The sequence below is a fragment of the Piliocolobus tephrosceles genome, chromosome 11 (assembly GCF_002776525.5).
Source record: "Piliocolobus tephrosceles isolate RC106 chromosome 11, ASM277652v3, whole genome shotgun sequence".
In the NCBI taxonomy this organism is placed as follows: Eukaryota; Metazoa; Chordata; class Mammalia; order Primates; family Cercopithecidae; genus Piliocolobus; species Piliocolobus tephrosceles.
Window position 1 is genome coordinate 6463643 of NC_045444.1, and position 25961 is coordinate 6489603.

A 25961-nucleotide genomic window follows, 5' to 3' on the forward strand; every position below is an offset into this window, starting at 1 on the left:
AACCCCACCATACTGGCACCCTGATCTCAGATTGCCAATGTCCAAAACTATGGGAAATAAATGTGTGTTGTTATGTTTAAGCAACCTAATTTATGGCATTTGGTTATAGCAATCAGAGGTAAGACCCCCTGCCTCCCACCAAATCCTAGTTGTGGCCTGATAAAGACGAGTACAGAGCCCAACTAGAATGTCATCTTTTCTGCTGGGGATAGCAAAGTCATGCTTAAGCTATTTTGGCTACGATGCCTCACCAATAATTTTCTTCAAATCTATTATTTCTATTTCTGTTTTTTTGTCTCTGAGCTTATACTCTGAGATCAAAGCACATAGAATGAGGACCAGTATCAAGCTCCTTCTACAACCCTCCTATCTTAGCCACAGTGTCCTGAAAAATAAAGTCTGAGTCCAAAGCTTTTGCTGGAGAATGCAATCCTAGAGAATCAGGAGTGAGGGAAAATGGGATGGAGGCAGGAAAACAGGGAAAGTCATTCTGAAGGGGTGACATTTCAAACTAGCCACTCTTCCACTCTGAAGCCGTAGGAAGAGATTACACTTTATAACAGTGTGTCTAGAGGATGAAAAGAAAAGAATTTGTCCTCCAACTCTGTCATTGATGTGTTAACTCCCTATGCTTTCAGATGAACATTTGTGAGCACAGACTGCCTCCTAAAGGCATCATGCCTCAGGAGCAGGACTCCAGAGATGTGTGACTTGGGCATGAGCCAAGGTGCTGTCAGATGGTGGCTAGGCCAGCTGAAGGCTGGGGGAGCAGTGGCTTTAGAGGGACTCCTGGTCTGCAGTGACAGCAGTCATTGAAGCTACCACCAGAACCCTGGGTTGCAAAGCACTGCTGATGCCACTCCAGAAAGGCAAGCATGCAGTTCTGCAGGGACCTCTGAGTGCAGCCCATCTCACTTCCGGTGGGCTCTAGCCTTCCCATGTTTCTAGCAAAAGCCTTGGCTTTTAAGAAGCTTAGGGAGCCAGCCTTAACTTATGCATCAATTCCCTGGGAAGGCATTTTCTGAACCTTCATTCTAGGCCCAGTGCCAGGATTATATGCTCTCAAAACATTTACATGTTCCCGCTCCTCGCCTTTCATAATCGTGCGTTCACTTGTGTGAATATTTGATAATGTCCATCCCTAGTCTGACTTCAAGAACCAAGCATGGGGCCTTTTTTTTACTTTTCTTTTTCTTTTTTTATTTTTATTTATTTATTTATTTTTTGAGATAGAGTATCGCTCTGTCTCCCAGAGCGAGACTCCTCTCGCTGCAACCTCCACCTTCCGGGTTCAAGCAATTCTCCTGCCTCTGCCTACTGAGTAGCTGGAATTATGGGAGCCCATTGTCATGCCCGGCTAATTTTTGTATTTTTAGGAGAGATGAGGTTTCACCATGTTGACCAGGCTGCATGGGGCCCATTTTTATGCTCACCATTATTCCTACAGCCTCACAGAATCCTGGACACAAAGAAAGACTTCAGGGTTTATTCATTCCTGAAGCAAAGCGGCTTAACTATGTCAACAGGACCAGAGAGGCTGGAGGAACGCCATATTTTCTTCTACATCTCTTTTTTCCAAAATTTTATTTCAATGCAGTCAAACTCAATAAGGTGAATTAAAGGAAAAAGAGCCGACCCAAACAAACAGAAACCTTTTCTGTCATGTCATGTTTGGGTGCAGATAAGAAGTGCAAATAAGGAGTTTACAAAGCTAATAAAGTGTTTTGCTTGAAAAAAAATGTGTCACTACAACTTGGAGAAAAGACTGGCTGCTGCAAATATTAATATAATTGACTGTCCTTTTTTCCAAATTCCACTCGAAATAAAATATTCAGTTTTTTTAAAGGATTGATTATCAATAACAAGAATGTAATGCTTAGTGTCTGTAACATTCTTTTGACATTTTCAAGTAGTTCCTGCTATAGCTAGTTAACCCATAGGTTTTGTCTCTTGCCTTCTAAAATGTGTTTTTCTCTTTTGTTTTTTATAGTTAGACCAGTTTCATTTTTGTCAGACAAAAAAATTCATATATGTTTAACAAATCAGTTAATTATTCACATAGTGGAGATTCTGATCTCAGTTGCTTTGACACAAAAAAACAAGGCATATCTGCCTTCCACAAGTAGTAGAGATGCAAGTAAATAAAAGAAGCAGCAGCACACCTTTTTTTGTTTGCTTGTTTTGAATAATAATTTAGACTGGGTAGAGTGGCTCATGCCTGTAATCCTACCTAGCACTTAAGGAGGCTGAAGTGGGAGGATCACTTGAGGCCAAAAGATTGAGACAGTCTGGGCAATAGAGCAAGACCCTGTCTCTACAAAAAAATATGAAAATTAGCCGGTTGTGATCGTACCTGCCTCTTGTCCCAGCTACTTGGGAGGCTGAAGCTGGAGGTTCTCTTGAGCCTGAGAGGTCAAGGCTGCAGTGAGCCATGATCGCACCACTACAATCCAGCCTGGGCAACAGAAGGAGACAAAATCTCCAAAATGATAATAGTAATAATAGTAATAACAATAGTAATAATAATGTAAACAGCAACAACAAAAAAACACTTGGGTTGTTTGTCAGCCCAGAGTCTCTTTCAGCTAAAAAATCCAAAGGATGAGTGTCCCCAAAGCACGACCAATGATAACAAAAGATAGATGAGCCTGAATCAATCTTTCTATTGATAATCGAAGGGCTAGGCCTTCTCCCTGGCTCTAGATAATCCAACTGCCGACAGAGTCAACTCCTAGATCTTTCTCTGCCTTCCTTTTTTAAAATTTTTCATTGTGATTTTGACTTCTCATCTGCATCCTCTGACTAACTTCTCACCTGTCAACCAAATAGCTTAGCAGCTAATCCTGAGAGTGGCTTCTGACTCTACATTTAGTTACATCTTGTCCATGATACAGAAAGGGTTACCTTCCAGCACAGGATTCTCTACTAAAAAGCCATGACAGCCCACCTGTCCCTGCTTCTTTCAGTGGGAGGTCACTGGTTAGCCCCAATCAGATAAATATTATGAGAAATAACACCAAGAGGACAAAAGTAAACAGAAACATACTGGAAGCATGTGTAGAGTACACAAAGCAGAGTGTACTAGGGTGCAGTTAATCAAGTAGGCTCAAACACCTACTTGAAAATAAGAAAATAGTTCTTTTTCTAGTAGCTGAGGCAAAAATGGTAACGTGTCAGGTTGCACTAACAGAAAATGCCCATTTAGCTGTGCAGTAAATTCATTATTTTTTTCTATAATTACACTCAAGGAGAAAGTATTTGGCCAAACCCTTATACAAAAACACTGGGTGTTATAATGCATAATATTTTGAATAGTGGTTTTATAGGTGATGCATATACACTGTGTGATACAATATATACAATATATAAAAACGAGGCTGGACGATATTTTTGCACAACATTCAGAAAGACACACCTACTTTCTATAAAGGCAGAGGACTAGAATTGAGAAATTTCTATGAAAGCATTTCTGTAAGGGAGATAAAAAGTATTTGTGTTAGACATGGGTTCTGAGAACTGCTGGTTCCAGTATTACTCCGCATGGTCTAGAAAAGTTAAATTCTGAAGCCAAACTAGCAGCGGTTTAAATCTGCTTCTACGTATTAACTGAGATGTAGCCTTGGACTAGTTATTTGAACTCTATGGATCTAGATCTTCATCTATGAGATGGGTATAATAAAGTATACCACACACAGACTGTCTAGGAAATTAACTAAAATAATATATTTCTGGTGTGCATTTAAAAAATACCTGTTACATAACAAATACACCATTTGTTAAGAAGAATGTATAAACAGTAAGATATTTTAGATCTTTGAGAAATTTTAGATTTTAATATATTAACATATTTAGATTAGCTAATTAGAATATAAAATTTAGAAAATTTAAAATGGAAAGAAGACATAATGTGATCATAAAAATGGGTGGACGTGATAAAGTCGTCTTTGTGACTTTTTGACCTGTTCATATCACTTTTTACCTGATGTAACTCAGGCAATAAAAACAAAAAGCAGCCGCCTCCCCTCATCGTCTTCTCTAAATTGCCACTTGCATTGGGCAAATGGCTATTTGTCAGTCCACCTCATTGCTTTTCTTTGCAGCCTCTGAGTCTTTTGTAAAAAAACAAAAAGGATCGATGACAGTCCTGTGAATCCAGAGCACTTGCTGTTGTTACCGACAAAGAAAGAAAGGGAGGACGGGCATGGTGGCTCACGCCTGTAATCCCAGCACTTTGGGAGGCCAAGGTGGGCAGATCACGGGGTCAGGAGATCGAGACCATCCTGGCTAACACGGTGAAACCCCATCTCTACTAAAAATACAAAACAGCCGGGCCTGTCGGCGGCGCCTGTAGTCCCAGTTACTCGGGAGGCTGAGGCAGGAGAATGGCGTAAACCCAGGAGGCGGAGCTTGCAGTGAGCTGAGATCTGGCCACTGCACTCCAGCCTGGGCAACAGAGCGAGACTCCGTCTCAAAAAAAAAAAAAAAAGGAAAAGGAAAAGAAAAAAAAAGAAAGAAAGGGAAAGGTGAGAGCAGGCACTGAAAATGACAGGAAAATAAGACAAGGAGTAAGTGATCAAAAGTTGCAGAGAATCAGGGAGGTTAGAGAAAAGCATGAATCTGGATGAAGGACACAGCACAAAGTGACTTCTCCCATCTCTGTTCTGTGCCCAGAAAATTTAAATTGAGGCATAAAGGTATTTATCATGGGAACCTTTTAAAGGACCAATTAGCATTTACTATACACCAAGATTGCTTACTGTGAAGAAATGTTAGCAGGAATGACGAACTATAAAAGTTGATGAGGAAAAGGTCAAATAATCTAAGCAAGATTACTCTGGTATATGCTCAACCACTGCCCATGATGATGGAAAGAAATCGCTTTGATTGCCTTTAAAAGGAAAACAGTTAAAAGATTACTAATCTTTTAAACCAGTTGTCTTTACAAATCTCTAGAAATAGGTCAATTAAATGAAATATCTAAATACTCAGAAAGTAAGTTGACAAAACCAAAATCTCTTTAATGGAGACAGGGCTATAATGCATTTTGGCAGCTTCATTGGGAATTAAGACTGAGATTATATCATAAAGAAGTAAAGCCATATTGAAATTTATTCATACAACCCTGTCATCTCTCTCAGAATCCCTAGCTCCTGCTCTGAATAATTTGTTCAGATATGTTTCTTAAGCATGGTATTTGAATCAATCTGGCTTTTGATTTGCATTTTGTTGTTCTTTGCCAAAAAAAAAAAAAAAAAAAAGAAAAGAAAAGAAAAAGAAGGAGGGAAGGAAAAAAGAAAGAAAGGAAGGCAAAGAGAATGAAAAAAAGACGACAAAACCAAAGCCAAAAACAAGCTTTGGTGGGTTTGCTTTGGCAACGTGGGTCTCAGGTTAATTAAGGAATTTTAAAGAAGCACCTTTGGCTTAACGCTCATGAAAACTCTTCCTTAAATATATTCAGACAAGTACAGACAATTAAATCTGATGTGGACCGATCCCAGGACAATTTTCAAAGTTGTTTAGCTTTTTAGATTACCGTGTAAACAATTTTTAATTTTTATTTTATTTTAATTTTTTGTTTTGTGGTTTTTGTAAACCCAAAACTTTTCTGTTAGTTTCCTTATCATGTAATCTAAAAAGAAGAATGGGAGAACCTCGTTGAGTGAGCATAGTTTTATTAGATTTGAATCCCTGCCGATTTACTGTTGTAGATTGCAGAGTCATGTGTGGAGGCCATGTGTAATGTGGCATGCGGCATCCTCAGATGTCATACTTCTCTTTAATTTCCAAATGGCAATTAGCCAACCCACCATTTCCCATGACTTCTCTGACTCCTAAAGATTTCTGAGAGACCCCAAGGATTGCTCATGTGCTCTTCAAATTCACCTTGGCTGTTGCTCTTCATCTCAGCTGGGACTCCTGCCCTTTTTGCAGTGTCAGAATAGACTTCTCCAGTCTGTTTTCATAATTCTCCAAAGACTAGGTAAGACTTCACCGTAAGGCTTGGAGACAAGGAGAAGGTTTGCACGTAAGTCAAAGCAAATCACACACAGAAAACTTTTACTATTATGTGTTAAAGATGCTAGACCCATGCATGGGGTTCAGCCCCCAATGCCAGGCAACCCTGCTGGGCTTCTCTGCTTCACCCATAGCATGACACTCTGTTGTATGGATTCACTCAGCTGCCCCTACAGGGTGCCTTTGACCAGATCTCCTGCACCCCAAAACCATGGGTGCATACAAACTTACCATAGGGGCTATGTAAAGAGGGGCAGGATGTAGTTCTGCCAAGCCCAGGCTCAGGCTCTCTCTGGGACATCCCATTGTGTCAGGCTGCACCTCACCTGAACAGGGGTATGGCTTTACTTTGGTAAAACCAAGGGGCACACTGAGGTTTTGTGATTTATTTTCTGCAAAGTAAATTTGCAATTCTTCTCTATATATGAATGAACCACACCGTCAGCTTTAAGCTAGCAGTTTATCCTGGCTTCTAGTCACCAAGATTTTAAAATGTTTTGGGTAAGTTAGAGAACCCAGCTACATTATATATAAAATAACTGTTGTAGCTATTATATATTTTCTGTAGTCATTAATAAAAGGTAAATAGGCTAGGCATGGTGGTTCACACCTGTAATCCCAGCACTTAGGGAGGCCAAGGCGGGCGGATCACCTGAGATCAGGAGTTCAAGACTAGCCTGGCCAACATGGTAAAACCCCATCCCTACTAAAAATACAAAAATTAGCCGGGCATGGTGACTAGCACCTGTAATCCCAGCTACTCAGGAGGCTGAGGCATGAGAATTGCTTGAACCCGGGAGGCAGAAGTTTCAGAGAGCCAAGATGGTGCCACTGTACTCCAGCCTGGGTAACACAGTGAGACTCTGTCTCAAAAAAGAAAAACAAAAAGATAATAAATAAATACAAAAAGGTGAATTCAGAGCATGGAAAGAGGAGAAACGGGAATGAAGGAATAAGACATCTCTGGACAAGTACTACAAACAATTTCTGACAGAGAATGGCTTAGACTTCCATGGACAATTTGACCCCAGGTGGCATATTAACAGGAAGGAAAAGTTGTATATTGAACACTCAATGAGGATTTGCTACATTCAGGAACTTGCAAGTAATTGACATACCTTTGCCTTTCATTCTTTAAACAGCTTTCTGATAAACCCAGTGTTGTCATTCGCATTCCACAGAGGAGAAAACGAGTGCTTAAAGTTGTAGAGTAGCTTGCCCAGGTCCCATTGTGGTGAAGACAAGATTGCAGCCCATCTGCTTTTCCTTCACCCTTCCTTCTGACTGCATCGCCTCTGCCAAGACACGTGCATTCTGCTGCCCACCAAAGGAATCTTGTGAAGCTCCAATTCAGGCTCAATATACCACTAAAGTATCAGAGCTTCAGGTAGTGGCAGTCTTTTACATGCTATATATATTTATAATTCAGTAAAATACATAATAAAATGCTCTTGATCTTACCCTTTGATAAATGCTGGGGTGAAATCATCTTCCAACAATGAAATTCACCCAAGAAACACAGAATCTTATAGAGGAAGCAAACATGCCCATTGATAAAGCAAAGGAACAAACAAGGTGGAATTGGGGAAGGGAATGCATATATAAATATATGAGATTTCTGCTCTAAAAATACACATTCTTGTATAATGAAGGTCAAGTATGTACACCCATAGTTATAATACAAAATAGAAAGAATCGAGTGCCGTGAGGGATTGAGAAATAATGTGCCTTGGCAGTCCAGAGGAAAGAGAGCGCGTGCCTCCCAAGAAGCAACAGTGTTGAGCAGAGAGAAAGTCAGTTTGCACAGGGGGACAGACCTGGGCTCACATCCCAAGTCCACTGTGGGCAACTTACTGGACTTTGAGTTCTCAGTTTCCTCATTTCCAAAATGCCCAGAAACAGCATAGGATATGACAAAAGACTGATGTGAAAACATGCACCTGGATCATTTTCTACATCCAATAAATATTCTCACTGCTCTCCTGCTTAGAAAATTAGGATTGTTTAATAAAGGAGTCAGTATCTGACGTGAGCCTGAAGAATAACCACAGTTTAACTAAACGTGTGGAACTAGCCATAATAGTAGTTAACACTTATGTAGGTCACATACTGTGCCAAAACTTCATACTTCATGCTAGAACTGTTCTAAGCCATATCTAAACACTATGTCAATGTATATGGCATATTACATAGAATAATTCTGGCATAAATTATTAGCATACATGTTAACTAATATGCATACATATATTTATATTTCTACACACACATGCACTCACATGTGCGCACACACACACACACTCACCATCCTCTTGAGAAATGCACTCTTGTCCCCATTTTAAAGTTGGGCAAATGCCAGAATAGAAAAGCTAAGTGTGTGCCTGAATTGTCACATCCAGTAAGTGGGAGAGCAATGATTGAACCTAGGCAATGTGCCCCAGAGTCCATCATCAACACCTTGCTACAGTGCCATGCAGTAGTAGCACCAAGACCCTAAAACAAGACTGCATGTAATGTGTCTGGCCAGTGACATTGAGTAGTCTAATTTTTTGGAGTTTATAGTACATTCAGGGATTGTAAAAAATAAGACTCAAAGCAGAACAGGGCCGGCTAATAAGACCTTGCAAGTCAAGCTAAGGAACTCCATATGCCTGTCTAGCTTGATTCAAACATTGTCAACAATGAAATCAGACCAAGTATAGAATTACCAAGCTGGATAGTCTGAAAATCACTCTTTAAACTTGGGAATGAAGCAAAGGATAAACAGAGCCTGAGTGTTCCTTAACACAGCAAGGTCCCAACACATTTATCCAGCGTTAATTCCTTGCATTCGATATGGGGCGTACAGACCTCCCTGGTATTGGTGCAGAGGAGCTGCTGGAAGCATGATTAATATCAGCAGTGGAAGCACTGTTGCAAACTATTGGAGAAGGCTAATCAATTCGCAGTTCTAGGGGGTCCTTTTTTCTGGATACGAAATGCTTTAATAAATATGTTGTAAAGAACTGAAGTGAGATGCAGGCTACAGCAAGCACTATTCCTCCCCTCTCCGCCCCCCCCCCCCCTTTTATCCTTTTTAAACAATTTTATCAATTCAAAAATAGCTTGCTACTTTAAATGCAGTGTCAGAGCCTTGTTTTCAATTTTATACTTTTTCTTTCTTTTTTTTTTTTCTTTTTTTGAGACGGAGTCTTGCTCTGTCGCCCAGGCTGGAGTGCAGTGGCCAGATCTCAGCTCACTGCAAGCTCCGCCTCCCGGGTTCACGCCATTCTCCTGCCTCAGCCTCCCGAGTAGCTGGGACTACAGGCGCCGCCACCTCGCCTGGCTAGTTTTTTTTGTATTTTTAGTAGAGACGGGGTTTCACCGTGTGAGCCAGGATGGTCTCCATCTCCTGACCTCGTGATCCGCCCATCTCGGCCTCCCAAAGTGCTGGGATTACAGGCTTGAGCCACCGCGCCCGGCCCTTTTCTCCTTTTTAAACAATTTTATCAGTTCAAAAATAGCTTGCTACTTTAAATGCAGTGTCAGAGCCTTGTTTTCAATTTTATACTTTTTCTAATGAATAGTTGGATCTAGATGCTCCAGAAAGCAATTAAAATAAACAAAAATTCACTGAATTTCTTAGTTGAGTAAATTCACTGTAATGTGAACTGGGGCTTGAGATAGATCTTTCTATATATGAATTCAATACCCCTGCTAACCTGTCAACAACAACAATAATAATAGCAATAATGATAATAATAACAACTGTTTAATATACATTTGGTATTAGAATACAGGTCTCCCAGTATTTTGCGCCAGGACTTTTTGTCTTGAACTATAACAATCTGTGCAGAAAAAGGCCAGTCAGAGTCAAATGTAGAGAATAATGAGCCCTACTTAGGCTGCTGACCAGAAGTTAACATTGAGCATCGCTGCATCTCCTTGAGTCTCAGTCTCCTGTCTTAGGACATCACTATGTTGCAATGCTGAAAGCTTTCAGGCATTTTGTGTGGAAAAAAAAAAATTAGGTGACACTCTTGTGGATAGGAGAGGCCAGAGAATTTCGTTGATGCTGAATTTGCATAGTGAGCAAGTTTTTTTCTATTTAGATTGTGTGATTGCTTGGTGCGGGTTGACAGTTCCAGAGCCTTTCTGTCTTAGATAGTTCTAGCTGCTATAACAAATGTACAATAGCCTTAAACAACAGAAATTTATTACCCACAGTTCTGGAGGCTGGACAGTCCAAGATTAAGGTGCTGGAAGATCCACTGTCTGGTAACAGCACTTTTCCTGGTGTTCAAGTGGATATTTTTTCATTGCCTCCTCATATGAGGGAAAGCCAAGATAGGGAGGGCTAGTTCTTTTTCTATTCTTACAAAGACACTAATTCCATCACAGAAGATTCATTCTCATGAACTAATTACCTCTCAAAATCCCCACTTCCTAATAATGTGACAGTGGCATTAGGATTTCAGTGTATGAATTTGCAGGAGAATTCAGTCTATATCATCTTCTGCAAAGTCATCTTTGGAGGTCACTACAATGATGTTATGTTACTCTAAAATATAAATAAATGTGTGACTGTTTAATATATATGATTCCTTTCCCATGGTATTGTTATCTCCATTTAATAGATGAATAGACTAAGATTCTGAAAGATGATATGAATGGCCTAAGGTGATACATGAAATAATGGTTGGAGGTGACTTTCAAGGGGATCTTTCTTAAAAGCCCAGTAGTTTCATCTTGCACATGCAGCCAGCGATCCAGTGACACTTCACAAGGGGGATCTAGGGATAGCAAGTGAAATGAAGAATGAAAAATCGCATCTTTGTAGAGCCACCAGCAAAACATTGCCATCGGACTTCACATTTATCTTTAGCTCAAAGGAAATAATTTCATGATAGCAGATACCTGAGTTAGACAAAATGTTTACATTTTTTGTGCTTCATAATAGACAAGCAGAAATTTCCTTTAGTGATGTCCTCTCCTTTCTTTGCACTGTGATTTATACAAAATTCCTCTGCGTTTGTGGGAACAACCATATATTCTCTACCTTCTGTGTACTGTAGTTTGTGCAGGTGCCAGGGATGCAAAATGAATCAGGGCAGTGGCCCTCAAAGCACTTGCTGTCTAGAAGAGGAGACCATGTCTAGAAGAGGAGACCAACCTAAATACAGACATTCCAGCTCCTTTGCTGATTTCCTTCCATGACGGCAAATACCATTAGGATGAACAAGGAGAGTGCCACCAGCTTCAACACAGAGGTTGGGGAAAAACAGAGCTGAGAAGATGCTTGAAGGAATTAGTTCCCTGTTGTGTTTGAGGGAACATCTTGTAGTCTGATATAACAGAAGGAGGACATGGAGAGGAGAGAAGCAGCAGGAGATAATTTGGAAAGCAGAGGGCTTTATAGGGAATATTAAGGAATTTTTACTTTATCTTTTTTGTTTGTTTGAGATGGGTTTTTGCTCTTTTTGCCCAGACTGAGGTGCAATGGCCCAATCTCGGCTCACTGCAACCTCCGCCTGCCGGGTTGAAGCGATTCGCCTGCCTCAGCCTCCTGAGTAGCTGGGATTACAGGCATGTGCTACAACACCTGGCTAATTTTGTATTTTTAGTAGAGAAGGGGTTTCTCCATGTTGGTCAGGCTGGTCTCAAACTTCCGACCTCAGGTGATCCGCCTGCCTTGGCCTCCCAAAATACTGGGATTACAGGCATGAGCCACTGGGTCCAGCCCTACTTTATCTTAAAGGTAATTAACTCACTTGTCAGATTGATTGGATGGGAGTAACACTGGAGGCCAAACAATTGTCTGGAGGCTATTGCAGTGATCCAGGAAGGACATGATGAAGATAATGGTGAAGACGGAGGGAGGTGGGCCATATACCAGGTACTGACTTGGGTTTCTATTTACTCAAGGCCAGACCTCAGAGCTTACAGTAAATATCCAGTAATTCTGTCTCAATTTACCAGCCAAATGGGCAAGAGAAATTAATTCCTTTAGCTTGTAAAGTGTTTTCCTCCTTTCTGTCTTCCTTCTTTCTTCCATTATCCTTCATGTGTTCCTTTTAAAATTTGCCTCCTCAACTGCTCATTTTCCCTAGGAAAAGGAAAAATTCAGTGCTCGGGCTACTTACAATTCAACAGAAAAAGTTGAAAGTCACCTAAGAAAAGAAAGGGAACAAAGGAGTGAAGAAGAGAGGAGGAGATCGTGATAAACTTGGGCTAGTATGTGGTTTTGCCACAGACTGTCAGTGAGCTTACGTCTTCTCCCTAGAGGGCTAGTTGAAGATCCAAATCTCAATAAAATGAATGATTAAAAAAGACACATGGTGTCTGCCTTCATATTCCTCTTTCCCACAAGAATCTGTTATCTCAAAGATTCCCATTCAGGGAGGTGAAATTATATTTGGAGAAAATTGACTATAGGACAGGCAAGTTGGGGCTTTTCTGCTGGTGTAGATGTTCATCCCTGGAAGTGAGCCTGGAAAGCTCTGAGGAGGAAATGAGGATGAGGGAGCATCCTAGATTTATTTAGTCATCATTTGTTTCTCATGAAACCAGCACCAGCCTTAGCTTATTCTCTGGTCAATTAAGCATAAAGGATAGCAGAAACTAGAGCCCACAGTCTGTGGGTAGTTTGTGGGGTAAACAAGCTGACTCTCCGAGGTGTGGAATGGCATCAAGGATGAAACACAGACTTCATATACTGCCCATTCACTCCTTTTGATATTTCCATCTCAAATAATTTTGGATAGTCTGGGTAACGTAGGGCTCGGTGAACCTTGAACGTTGACACTTTATTATTTGCTTCTCTGAAGCACTGTAGCCTGACACTTAAGATTCCTAAATTCACTGTGGTAGTAGAAGGAGCTCTAAACTATAATGTCATACCAGTTCCCTCTTAAACTAATGACATTTCATTGAGAACATTCCTCAAAACTCCTATCCTTTTTTTTTTCCATCCAAAGCCATGACCAGGTAGATCTCCCATTAAGACCTCCCATTAAGATATTATGTTCCGATTTTCATGGAGCATTATTCCCTCAAGATGCACCATGAAAACATAACAGGGCTTATAATGAAAAAAAAATAGGGAAACCAATGCTACCTATTATTTCTTCATTCAACAAGGATTTATGGGCCGTCTCTACTGCTTGAGATTTTAGGAGAATACTCTGCTCTCAGGAAGCTTAAAGTGTCATGGCAGGGAGATAGACAAGTATAGGGACATATATGCATATATTTAGTTTGTCAGGTGGTGATAAGTGTAGGAAAGAAAATAATGCAAGACAGAGAGAAAGAGAAATCGTGCTGGGAAGACAAAAAAGATTTGGCAAGATCACCTCCTAAAGCCACTGCAATGCACATAAGAACATAAAGGCGTTATGAAGACTAGCAGCCTTTTCATCTTTGTTTCTGTTTTTCTCTTTGCCCCAAGGCTTTACCCTGTAGACCTGAGTTAGCCTCTTCCTAGCTCTGGGCCTAGCCCTTGCTACAATATCACTCCTTAACTCCAGATGCTCTAAGAGAAGGTCAGGCTGCCCTGCCAACTCCCATGCTCTAGTTCCCTACCTCGTTGGCAAGATAGTTGAAAAAGATTTCTATTTACTTTGTTTAAAAGGGCAAAGGCATTGTCTGTTGTTGTTGTTTTCTTTTTTCTGTAGTGGAATGTGAAAAGTCTGATTTTGCTAAGAGGGTATTTCGGTCTTTTCCAGGCGTGCGCCATGTGGTGGAGCTGCCATACATGTTGGTGTTATCTCTCAGTGCAGAGACAGAAACATAAATATATGACACTGTTTCAACAGTCGCTTCATTACCCCTGATACTGTGGGGTTTTTTTGTTTGTTTTTTTTTTTAAATTACTTTTGTTTTTGAGACTGAGTCTTGCTCTGTCACCTAGGCTGGAGTGTAGTTGCACGATCTTGGCTCACTGCAACTCCGCCTCCTAGGTTCAAGCGATTCTCCTGCCTCAGCCTCTCGAGTAGCTGAGATTACAGATGCATGCCACCACCCCCAGCTAATTTTCTTTAGTAGAGACAGGGTTTTACCATGTTGGCCAGGCTGTCTCAAACTCCAGACCTCATGTGATCCACCTGCCTCGGCCTCCCAAATTGCTGGGATTACAGGCAAGAACCATCACGCCAAGCCGATTATCTCATACTTCACACAGCAGAAGTCATACAAAATTCAGAATTTCAGAACAAACACAGCAATAGCAACTGAGGAGTCTGGTGTCATATGCATGTCCTCAATTACTTAACAAACATTTATCTTTACATGCATAATGCCTTTGAGAAGAATTTCTCTTCTGAATTATACAAGCCAGTGGGCAATAAAGGCACATTTCTGTTTGTTTCTGGGTTGATGTACATAATATCAGTTGTCATACTTTATCTTCTAGTACTAAGTGACTCATTATCACTATCATAGGGATGCTGATAGACTACTTATATACAAAAGTTCATATTGTTCTGAGAAGAACTTTGAGAACGTTATTCAGAAATTTCATTCTAAATTAGTGTTTGGTTGTTAAAGCCATAAATAGGCAGAGGCCCAATGGTGATTTGGGTTCTTCCACATCTACCTTAAAATAACTTTATCAATGCCCTTTCTTGGTGCTTGTAACTCTTGACTTTCAATAAGTTCTATTTGTACTTACGTTATTGATGGAGGAGTTTTAATGCAAATAATTCACAGGAAAGGACACTTGTTCATCAAAGTAGAAGAAGGATGAGAAAATGGAATATAGAAGTAATAACTTTCATGGGGCAGTGAGGGTAGCGATGCAGCACCTCCCTGGTCGTGGGGCACTGCCCTTAGGGGAAGCTGGGCTTTTCTGCCTGGGGCCAGGTGCTGGTCACTCTGACAACATTGGAGTCTCCAGTGGCAGAGTCACTTAATGGAAGACATTACCCCCTGCAACCTTCACGGTTTTACTGAGTAACTTCTGCTGACAAGTTCTATCATATCCCATCACTAAGAATAAAAAGGGATATAACTGGTGGTTTAGGACGGAGTTCCAGGAGTGGGTTAGGAGACTCTATATTTAGTAAGATTTGCATCAGAAATAACTTTCATATGGGTAACTGAATAACAAAGTGGTCCATGTTAGGATCCCTTCAGATTTCATTTTCCAAAGTGGCCATGTCAAGTTTCAGGAGAAGGACTGACAGTAAAGGTCAGGACAAGGAGACTAGGAGGAAAATGTCAAGTTGATGAGTAGTGACACAGGAGCACATGTGTCCCAAAACATGTGCCAGGGCTGGGCTGGGAATGAGGAAGCGCTAATACCCACTGGAGGGAATTTCTACTGCCAGAGACAGAGGCATAAACATATAGATCTTCAGTGTCCCAGGTACACAACTCCAAGAGAGTAAGAGCACAGAGTTGGTAGTGACTCCTGAAAGAAGGGAGAGAACATGAGCACGTGATTATTACTAGCACAGTTCTGAGAGCCTATACCCATGCCACTGGCAGTGAGATCGGGCTGGAATGTCAGCTTTTCTCCCATGTTGGCTTAAATCCTTGCATTGTTTCTCTAATCTGCAGGTCGTAACCAGGCAAAGCAAGCAGGGTGGCAAAGTGGTGCCAATCAGTCATTCCCCTCTTGCCAACTGTTAAGATACAAGAGGATTCTTAGATAGCCATCAAATTCTGAGTGGTCTTTCAAGCTAATCAAATAACTGTCCCTATTAAACAACAAGTAGATACACACATATGCACTTAGGATATAATGGGCCCTGTGCTCCAAGTAAGGAAGAGTGGGGGAAAAGGACAATGCGATCGTTTAACTCTTATTTTTGTCTCTTCAAATCTATCATTTCAGAGTTCCTCTCAGCTACCAGTAGTGGCCAGTGCCTAACACCTATCTCTCTCATTTTCTTTTCTATAAATGCCTGTCTGAAATCCATTTTTGCACTGCTCTGTGTAGTCATTTGGAACTCTGAAGCCTGAATGGGTTTGTCAATTTTAGCTTTAAGTCTGTGGTTTGCATGTTAATTACCCTTTGCCTTATTAAATGTATCTTCTTAAATTAAAAAGAAAACCAATCATTTCTAATTACCTCTGTGCTGCTAGTTCCTCCTTAACTTTAGTTTATACTCTTCCGGGGGGACATCCCTTTGAAAGTCATTCAGAAAACGTTAAGTGTCATTGACACATTCCTTGCATGTGACTTGAGGTATTAACAGGCCGTTGCTTCAGCATACACTGTCATACAAAGATCTTTTTACAAGTATTTCCTGTTGGAACCTGCCTCTCTTTTTTTTCTCTCTGTCTCTCTGCCTCTTGAAGAGTATGGCTTGTATTGGAAAGAACCTACGAAATGAAGTGTCGTCTGCATATGTATTCGATGTATGATTCACATCTTCCCTGCAGACTTCATTTTCACTATTTTCTTGATGAGTAAACAGATTTAGAAAAGTTTTTTTATGTTTCTTTGTTCATTAATTCACCCAGTTATTCAGCAAGTCTTTAATAACAGTATGCGAAGCATTAAGATGTTGTTTGTAAATTGACTGATTTTGAAAAAAACTACATATATTTGGCTTGGGTTACTGAAATCCATTTCAATATACCTTTAAGAAATACTGTGCTCCATGCACGGTTCTGGACAATGCAGTTTAAAACGAGATACAATCCATATTCCCAGAGGAATTACAGTCTGGGTGCCTTGCTGGGGATGACAGGGCAAATCATATTAGTCCAGTCTCATGCTGCTAATAAAGACATACCCAAGACTGGGTGATTTATAAAAGAAACAGGTTTAATTGACTCACAGTTCCACATGGCTAGGAAGGCCTCACAATTACAGCAGAAGTCTAAGAAGGACCAAACGCACATCTTACGGGGCAGCAGGTAAGAAAGCATTTACAGGTGAACTGCCCTTTCCAAAACTATCAGATCTCGTGAGACTTATTCACTATCACGAGAACAGCAGGGGAAAATACGCACCCCCATGATTCAATCACCTCCCACTGGGTTCCTCTCATGACATGGGGGCGGTTATGCGAGCTACATTTCAAGATGAGACTTTGGTGAGGACACAACCAAACCATATCAGCAGGGATGTTAGGATTGGTACCCAAAGCTCATCTCTTTTCTCTCCCACTGCTTCTCTTCACATGGACCCTTAGGCAACGTGGTGTGTTTGGCAGAGCACCAGACTTGCAACAGAGTCTCCCTGAAAATTCCTGACATCCCAGCAAGGTCACTGATGCAGAATTTGGTTGCTGTACCTGTCATTGATTGCACAGACTGTAGTTAGGCAAATTAATAACATCTGCCTGGTGACACCTGGATACTTGTAATCTCACTGCCAGTCAAAGTCAACAGTGTAGGTCAGCTGGCTACGGTGAATTCACAGAATCCAAATGAGTGGCTCTGGTGGCAGCCAGCTCAGACCCGTCCACTCTCCACTGATCAGTCCCAGCACCGATCTTGCCTTAGCCTCACAGTGACTGCCCACACCATGACCTGACTAACAAAGTCGAGGAAAAGCATCAGCACCTTTGTATGACCACAGGTTCTTCCATTCATCAACCAAACAGTGCTGAACACTTAGGAACGACTGAGTGGCAAAAGGGCAGGGGCTGAATGCTGACCGATACTCTTCTCTTTCACTTCTTGCATATTCTTCTGTGTGTCAATCCCGAGTAAGCTCTCCCTGTGATCTACTTTCTATGTGCTTATTTGCTTTTCTAATATTCAGGCCAAGTGTGATGGAGAGTTCTTGGAAGAAGATGGGAGATTGAGATTCTCTTTGAAGAGCAAATTTCACTCTCCCTGTGACCATTACAAGAAACTTAACTTCTCTGAACCTCGAGTTCTTTAACTCCAGGGAAAGAAAGACAAACTCCTGCACTGTGTTCCCGTGTAGGGATAAGATCAGTGAACAGCTCTGTTAAGAGTCATAGGAATGATATTCGACAGTAATAAAAATAATAACATTTATCTCGTTATAACTGTAAAAGACCTGTGGATAACTTCAGTATATTAGTACCTAAGGTGGTGGGGATGGGGGGGTTGGGGAAAAGAGAAAAAAACAAATTTCTGAGAAGTAGTGCATATAATATTACTCAGAATTGTAAATGGAAAGGACCTGCACTGATTTTGCAGTGTGTTCTTGCCTTTAATCTCTCTGAGTCCCAGGGTTTTCCTAGCGAGGCGGAGACACTACGTTAATGAGCCACATGTTTGTAAGACGTACTACAAATTCAGAAGGGTTAAATACATATGGAGAGGCGGGAACAGGGTGTCTCTTTTAGTGAGGAAGTGGGCTGAAACCTTCCTTGATGATAAGTGGGACAAAGTGAACTAATACATGCAAAGAGCCTAGCAAGTGCCTGACATGCAGAAGACTCTTGAAAATGGTAGCTGTGATGCAGGCACTATAATTATTTGGTTGCAGAAACTGGACTCCACTTATATATGGAGGTGATTATGGGAGCGAAGTAAAAGGGTCACTAGACTCTCATCAGAATCTCTATAATCTAGTCTCAACTTCTGATAATTTTTTTACTTACGACTTTGGATCACTTAACCTCTCTAAAATTAAGTTTCCTTACCTTTAAAATGAGGATAAAACAGCCTACCTACTTCGCAAAAATGCTATGATCAAATGAACTGATGAATGTTTTTGCAGTCATTCGTGCCCTCATGCTGTCAAGAAAAGTACTGATCTGGTTTCCATCCTTAGAGCTTAGGTCTGCCTGGTTTAGAATTTTATATGCACAGAATCGTGCTGTTTGCACTCTTTATGGCTGGCTTATTTTGCTCAACTAATGTGTTGTTGCAGGAATCAGCACTTTGTTACTTTTTATTGTTGAGTAATATTCCAATTTATTAATATTCTAAATTAAATTTACTGTCTTGCTAGCCTCTAGAAGGGGAAAATTAGATTTTTAATTTTATGTTATTCTTCTTATGTGCAAAGAACTGAAGCCACAAATTTTTCTCTTAAGGTCTGCTTTAACTGTGAACCACAAGCTTTGATACAGTGTTTTTATCATCATGCAGTTCAAACTAATTTCTAATTTCCATTTTGATTTCTTCTTTGACCTGTGGGTCAAAACATACTTAGAAGTATGTTGATTAACTTCCAAATATTTGAAGTTTTTCTAGGTGATTTATTATTGATTTCTAATTTAATTTAATTGTGGTTAAAAAACAAACTGTATGGTTTTAACTAAGACCTATTTTATGGTGCAGGGTATGGTCTCAGTGAATGTGCTGTGTGGACTTTAAAATAATGTATAATCTGCAGTTGTTGAATGGAGTATTCTATGAATGTAAATTAGTTCAATTTTACTGATAATATTATTTGAATCTTTCATATCCTTTCTGATTTGTTGCCCATTTGTATAATTCCATTTTCTGTACTTTCCATCCTTTTTGGTTTTGTTCACATATATTTTCCTCTACGTGCCTTGCAAACATTACAAGATATTATTTTTTAAAAAACTATGAACTGACTTTTAAAATGTTTAAGAAAGAAAGATAGTCTTTTATAATTAACCATGCATTTTTCATTTGATTTTTAAATGGATGTGTAATACTTGTACATAGTTATGTTGTGCATGTGATATTTTGATACATACACAGAATGTGCAATGATCAAGTCAGGGTATTTGGGATATCCATATGCTCAAGCATTTATCATTTATTTGTATTGGGAAAAATTCAAATCACCTTTTCTAGCTCTTTTAAAATATATAATACGTTGTTGTTGTCAACTATAGTCACTCTACTATGGTATTTAACATTAGAACATATTTATTCTATCTAACTACATGTTTGTACCCATTAACCAATCTTTTTTCATCCCAACCTCACATATACCCTTCCTGGCTTCTGGTAACTGTCATTCTATTCTACCTCCATGAGATCAACTTATATTTAGCTCTCACATGTGAGTGCAAACATGTGAAGTTTGTCTTTCTGTAGCTGGCTTATTTTACCTAACATAATAACCTCCAGTTCCATCCACACTGTTGCAAATGACAGGATTTCATTCCTTTTTATGGCTGAATAATGCATAGACTACATTTCCTCTAACTATTCATCTGTTGATGGACACTCATTGTTTCTATATCTTTGCTGTTGTGAGTAGTGCTGTGATAAACATGGGGGTGCAAGTATCCTTTTGATGTACTGATTTCCTTTCCTTTTGATGCATTTTCACTAGTGGGATTGAGAGCTCATCATTCTTTCCCATACACCACAAATTTCACCTGGCATCAATTTCTTCTATTTTCATATTAGCATTTCTTAGCAGCTATATAGCTAAGAAATTATTTATTTTGTTCATGGAACTTTAATTTTTCCTTCATATTTGAAAGCTATTTTTGGGGGGCGGGGTGGGTGTAGAGGTTAGGGGAAAGCTTCCTCTCTTGTTTCTAAAAGTTCACTGAAAATTAACAAATGGAACAAATTAATGGAACAAATTGACAATAGCAGGATACTAGAAAGAAAAGGCATAGCAATGTATTTAACATGGATGAGGGCCGGGCGAGGTGGCTCAAGCCTGTAATCCCAGCACTTTGGGAGGCCGAGACGGGCGGATCACGAGGTCAGGAGATCGAGACCATCCTGGCTAACACGGTGAAACCCCGTCTCTACTAAAAAATACAAAAAAACTAGCCGGGCGAGGTGGCCCGGGAGGCGGAGCGAACCCGGGAGGCGGAGCTTGCAGTGAGCTGAGATCCGGCCACTGCACTCCAGCCTGGGCGACAGAGCGAGACTCCGTCTCAAAAACAAAAAAAACATGGATGAGCCCAGGGGAGTTGCTAGAGAATGATAACTCAGTAACTCAATGAGGTCCAGATGCTTCATTACCTTTCTTCACAGGGGAAAGGGAGATGGGAGAAATGTGGTCATTTTGAAGAGCAGTAAACAATTTTCAGGGAAAATGGATGGACCCAATACTCAGACTTTTTTAATAAATAATTCTTTTTAGGCATTGAATAGGATTAGAGATAAAGATCATCTGGGTTCTAGGTGTGGTGTTTAATTTTTAGATTTTTTTTTCTCTCTCTAATATGAGTTGTAATCTTCCCTAAATAATTAAATTTCAGGGAGGGGATTGAAGACAATTGTGTTTCTCTTTGGTGGGTTCAGTTTCCAAGTAGATAAAAGAACTTCAGAGAATAGCCTGTGCTTTGGAACAGACAAAGTATTGAGAGATGGAATGAGGAGGGGAACGTCAGAGAGAATTGAGGCTACTTCTTTAGTTGTATGTCAAAGTGCCATGTTTTGGGGTATCATTTTCTGAATTCCAGCATTGGATGTACAATGCTAGGTTGATAGTGTTTTACTTTCAGCATTTTGGGATTTCCATTTTTTTTTTTTTTTTTTTTCTGATGAGTAGTTTGTTGTCATTCTTGTTGTTCACATGTTAAATTCAATTACTGACATGGCTTTGGATAAGACGATGTCTTTAATACGTCTAACAGGAAGGTCTTTTCTTGCTATTCATCCAGCACATAACTTTCGGTGTTGATAAGTAATTGATTGCCTTTGATTCACCAGTGAGCTTGGGGAGGGGCTGATTGTAGCTTTGTTTAGGTTCAATCTGCCTCTATTGTTAAATGCTTTCTAGGTGACTTTAAGCTACCAGCACCAGGAAGTCCCTTGGACCATGCGTGGCAAACTTTGAGATCTCAGAACTGTGAGACTTTGGATCTGCTTGACCATGAGCCTCTAAGACTATGAAACTGCAAATGTTGTGGCTCTGGGATAGTTGGACTTTGAGACTGTGAGACTGCAATACTAAGGCTGCCTCTTCTCAGAATGAGAGTCCAGGATTCCTTCTCATTGGCGCACACCATGCATTAGTCACGGGATTAACTCCTATAACGCATTGCTAGGTCATAAAACAAATATTTTTATCTGGAGTATGCGATCAAATTTTAAACATTGTTTTAAGGTGCGTGTGTGTGTGTGTGTGTGTGTGTGTGTATGATATTCAATCTACAAATTATGCCGAACTCAGAAGGGGCAGCCAGTCATTTGAAGGTGGATAAGTTTCTATTGCACATTTGGATTCGATAAATAATGCCATAGACCCATGGACTCACCTGCCTGGGGAGGTGGGATGTAATGAACACAATCAGTAGGGAATTGAGAGTGCTGAATAGAAGGTTCCACAGTTAGGCTGTAGAAAAACATGACACACTTTTACTCTATCCAAAACAGTAAGAAACCACCAGATCCCATCTCTCTTCCTTCCCCAATGCATATCAAAGCGGTATGGAGACACAAGGACATTTTAAAAGAACTCAACTCCGCAGGGAGGCGTCCTTTCCAGGTGAGCAGGGATGGAGGACAGCTTCAAACCTGTGCCACATGCTAATGCTGGGAGCAGGGGATGTGGAAGAGCAATTCTGTCAAACAAAGCCATTCTCCATTTGGATGAAGAGAAAATGTTCAAAGCTTTGACAAACCTGGGAGCTGAAACGTTGAATTTAAATTTCAAGAAATTCCTCGCCACTAAGTCATTCTTTTGCCTGGGAGTTTTGCTGCAGAAGGGGCAGCAAAACACAAAGGGAGACTCTTCCTTCTTTATAAGACACTTTGTGATACATAATAGTAATTACATCAATTACCTAACTTCAGAGCTATTAGCTAGTGAGTGTTTTGTGTGTAGTAGAAAAGATTATGCAAGATAACCTGAATCCACGGGTGCTATGAAAATACAATCAAGGTTAAGGTTAAAGTCTTTGAAAATGGATTTCATTAAATAGGCAAAATTATCTTACTTGGTTTTCACGTTGGCCATTTGTGAAAGCAATGGATTTTCTTTTGATTGGTTGACGTTGATCGCGCACAGCAAGTAGGTTTTATATATGAGTATTAGAAGCTGAAAAGAAGAAAGTAGATGATTCATAACGAAGAAAGCAAATTGGTATGCTAGCTGACATCCCATCTTAAAGATGAGGTAATAGATTGGGATGTTGAAAAAGTTCTGGGGAAGGATGGTGGTGATGGTTGTGTAACAACGTGAATATGCTTAATGCCCTGAATTATTTACTTTAAATTGGTTATAATGATAAATTTTTTGTTACCTATATTTACTCCAATTAAAAAATATATTAGGTGTGAGTCTTTGGATTTCATCTGCAGCAAAAAAAGGTCCCCAATAATTGTTCATCCAAATAAAGGCTTTGAAGTACAATGTTAGTAGACCAGATAGCTTTTGTGCTGTGTGTACTTTTGCTTAAACTTCACAAGGAAATGTGAAAATGAACAAGATATAAATCTGAGTTGCGTTATCTCCCTCCTGTAACAACAATTAAATTGTTGAAGAGTAGGAGGCTGTAGAATTTTCAGACTAATTACTAGCCAATTGGGTGACTTGGAGATTTTTTTCCTTCCCCTTTTCTCTTTCTAGGCTTCTTTTTTTAAAAAAGAAAAATCTGTAAAATGGTGATAATGATAATGGAAAGTGCTTAGCATAGCGACTGGCCTCAATTAATGGTGACAATTACTTCAATAAAATCCTTTCCTTCTAAAAGCAGATTGTCAGTTATCTTCCATTCTTCAGTGATTATGAACATTAGGAACATGGGAATTTCATTGTATTGTTAACTTTGTAAAGCTTTTAGGTGTGTCATGCCTCAGGACTTACTAGAATTGCTTTATTCATAAAATTTTTAAAAGGGATTTTTTTTTTTTTTGAGATTCTCAACTCTATTGCCCAGGCTGGAGTGCAGTGATATCATCTCACTCACTACAACCTCCGCCTCCTGGGTTCAGGCGATTCTCCTGTCTCAGCCTCTCGAGTAGCTGGGAATACAGGCATGCGCCACCACGCCCGGCTAATTTTTTGTATTTTTAGTAGAGACAGGGTTTCACCATGCTGGCCAGGCTGATCTCAAACTCCTGACCTGATCATCCGTCTGCCTCAGCCTCCTAAAGTGCTGGGATTACAGGCATGAGCCACCGCACCTGGCCCGAAAGGGATTTCTTAAAGAATAATGTTAAGTATTTCTGAAAACAAACAAACAAACAAACAAAAAACATGATGCAGGATTTTCACCCAACCCATATTTCATTTGAAATATGTGAACAATTAGGTATGTTTTCAGTATGAGTTTGTGGAGTAACAAATATGGTTTTCCACTGAAATTCCATGATAACACAGACCTCACTGGCTCTCCTTTCTTCTCTGCAGACCTTTGCAGGAAACATGAATGCTGACAGCGTGGTGCACCACAAGCTACTGCACTCAGTGAGAGCCCGATTTGTTCGCTTTGTGCCCCTGGAATGGAATCCCAGTGGGAAGATTGGCATGAGAGTCGAGGTCTACGGATGTTCCTATAGTAAGTACTCACATGTACCCTTTACCATTGCTGAGTAGAAAAAACATTCTACTTAGGGCCGAAGGGACTTAGTTGTGATAGTGTAATAAAGACTCAATGAAACATTCAAAATTGAGAACTCTTGAGGAGTCAAGCAACCATTTGTCCTTTGCAGTTAAACAAAATTAAGTTCAGTTCTTCCCCGGAAGTGGCATAAGGTATTATAAAGTCTTCTCTGCCCTGCTTTCCCAGAGCTATGAGAGAAAAGCATTCACTTTCTTGACTTGTTCTAGAAGAGGAGAAAGAACAATAAATATAATTCACAAAATGCTTTCTCCTTGAAATGATCTCCTTCATCCATTCATCTGTGAATTGTTCATACTAAATTTGAAATTAGAGCTCTATCTTGCACACAAAGCAGATTATAAACATGGGTAGAACTAGTGATCACTTTAGAATAAGGTTAAAGTTATTCAGGGACGGTTCCTATCCCTATGATTCTTTCCCGCAGGCTTTATACTGAAACCTAAAATTGCATAATAATAAATTGTTTTTCTGCCATAAGCAGTGACGTATTCTGCTTATATGCTAAAATCCAATGACCCCTAATGCATAAACACATTTGATCACTACCACTTTCATCCAAACTAGTTCAGTAGATTCCTGTTTTGGGCTGTAGGAGTGCCTGATGAGTGACATGTTTGTACTGTTTTTCATAGTGAGACCAACTGAATGCCTGTATCAATAGGAGTGTTGTAACAATAAGAGTGCCTGTAACAATAGGAGTGTTGTAACAATAACAGTGCCTGTAACAATAGGAGTGTTGTAACAATAAGAGTGCCTGTAACAATAGGAGTGTTGCCTAGAAAATGCATTTCCCTCACCCCATCCCATACATACTGGATTATAATTTCTGAAAACGGAGACCCAAAAAGCTGAATGTTTACAAATTCTCCAAGTCAACTATGGACATAGAGTGTTTGCTAAAAATAAAGCCCTGCACACAGGGAATTTACTGGTAAAATGACTGTATTTATCTTGAACAAACACCTTCAGAAAGAATGTGGTTTAGAACATATGCATCAACAAACCATTAGGCCCAGGAGGAACTGCCTTCCACTTCAAACTTTGTATGATAAAGCACAGAACACCTACAAGGGTATATGTGACCTATCCTGGGATCTCTGGGGCATCAAGATTCTCTTCTTACCTCCTCTTTGATAACAATTTGTCACTGCTGGGAGATTATTTTTAAATATAGTATGAAGCTTTTATGCTACAATTAAAAGTTTGTGAATATTATTATACCAGCCATCTACTTTGATCTAAGAATCTTATTACTCTTTAACATGTCCTTATCCTTTTGATTTTTCTCAGTCCATTCAGTTGTACTTCTTTTTCATGCTCATTGTTCACCCACACTGTCTGCTTGCACAGAAAGAGTCACGGCGTCGAGTTAAATCACAGGCTGCAGGCTTGAAAGATGTCTTTGAGCAGCATGTTTAGCATCTTCTGGTGATGGACCCCTTTGAGAATCTGACAAGGAACATTCTACTCAGAAAAATAATAACGATAACATGTACCTTTTCTACAGTATGAGAAGGTTCAGAGGTCTGCTAAAGCACAGTTCTAAGCCGAGGGAAGAATTCTCGACTTTGTGAT

The 25961-nt window shown here is 40.0% G+C and overlaps 1 protein-coding gene across 2 annotated transcripts in view; it reads left to right on the top strand.

Moving 5' to 3' along the window:
* The window catches only part of CNTNAP5 (contactin associated protein family member 5), an 872320-nt gene that overhangs the window by 342501 nt on the left and 503858 nt on the right, over positions 1-25961 (top strand). For both annotated transcript variants that reach the window (XM_031936548.1, XM_023225607.3), the window contains exon 4: positions 24173-24320. In XM_031936548.1, coding sequence (XP_031792408.1) covers positions 24173-24320 — 148 coding nt within the window. The remainder of the gene's footprint in view (positions 1-24172; positions 24321-25961) is intronic.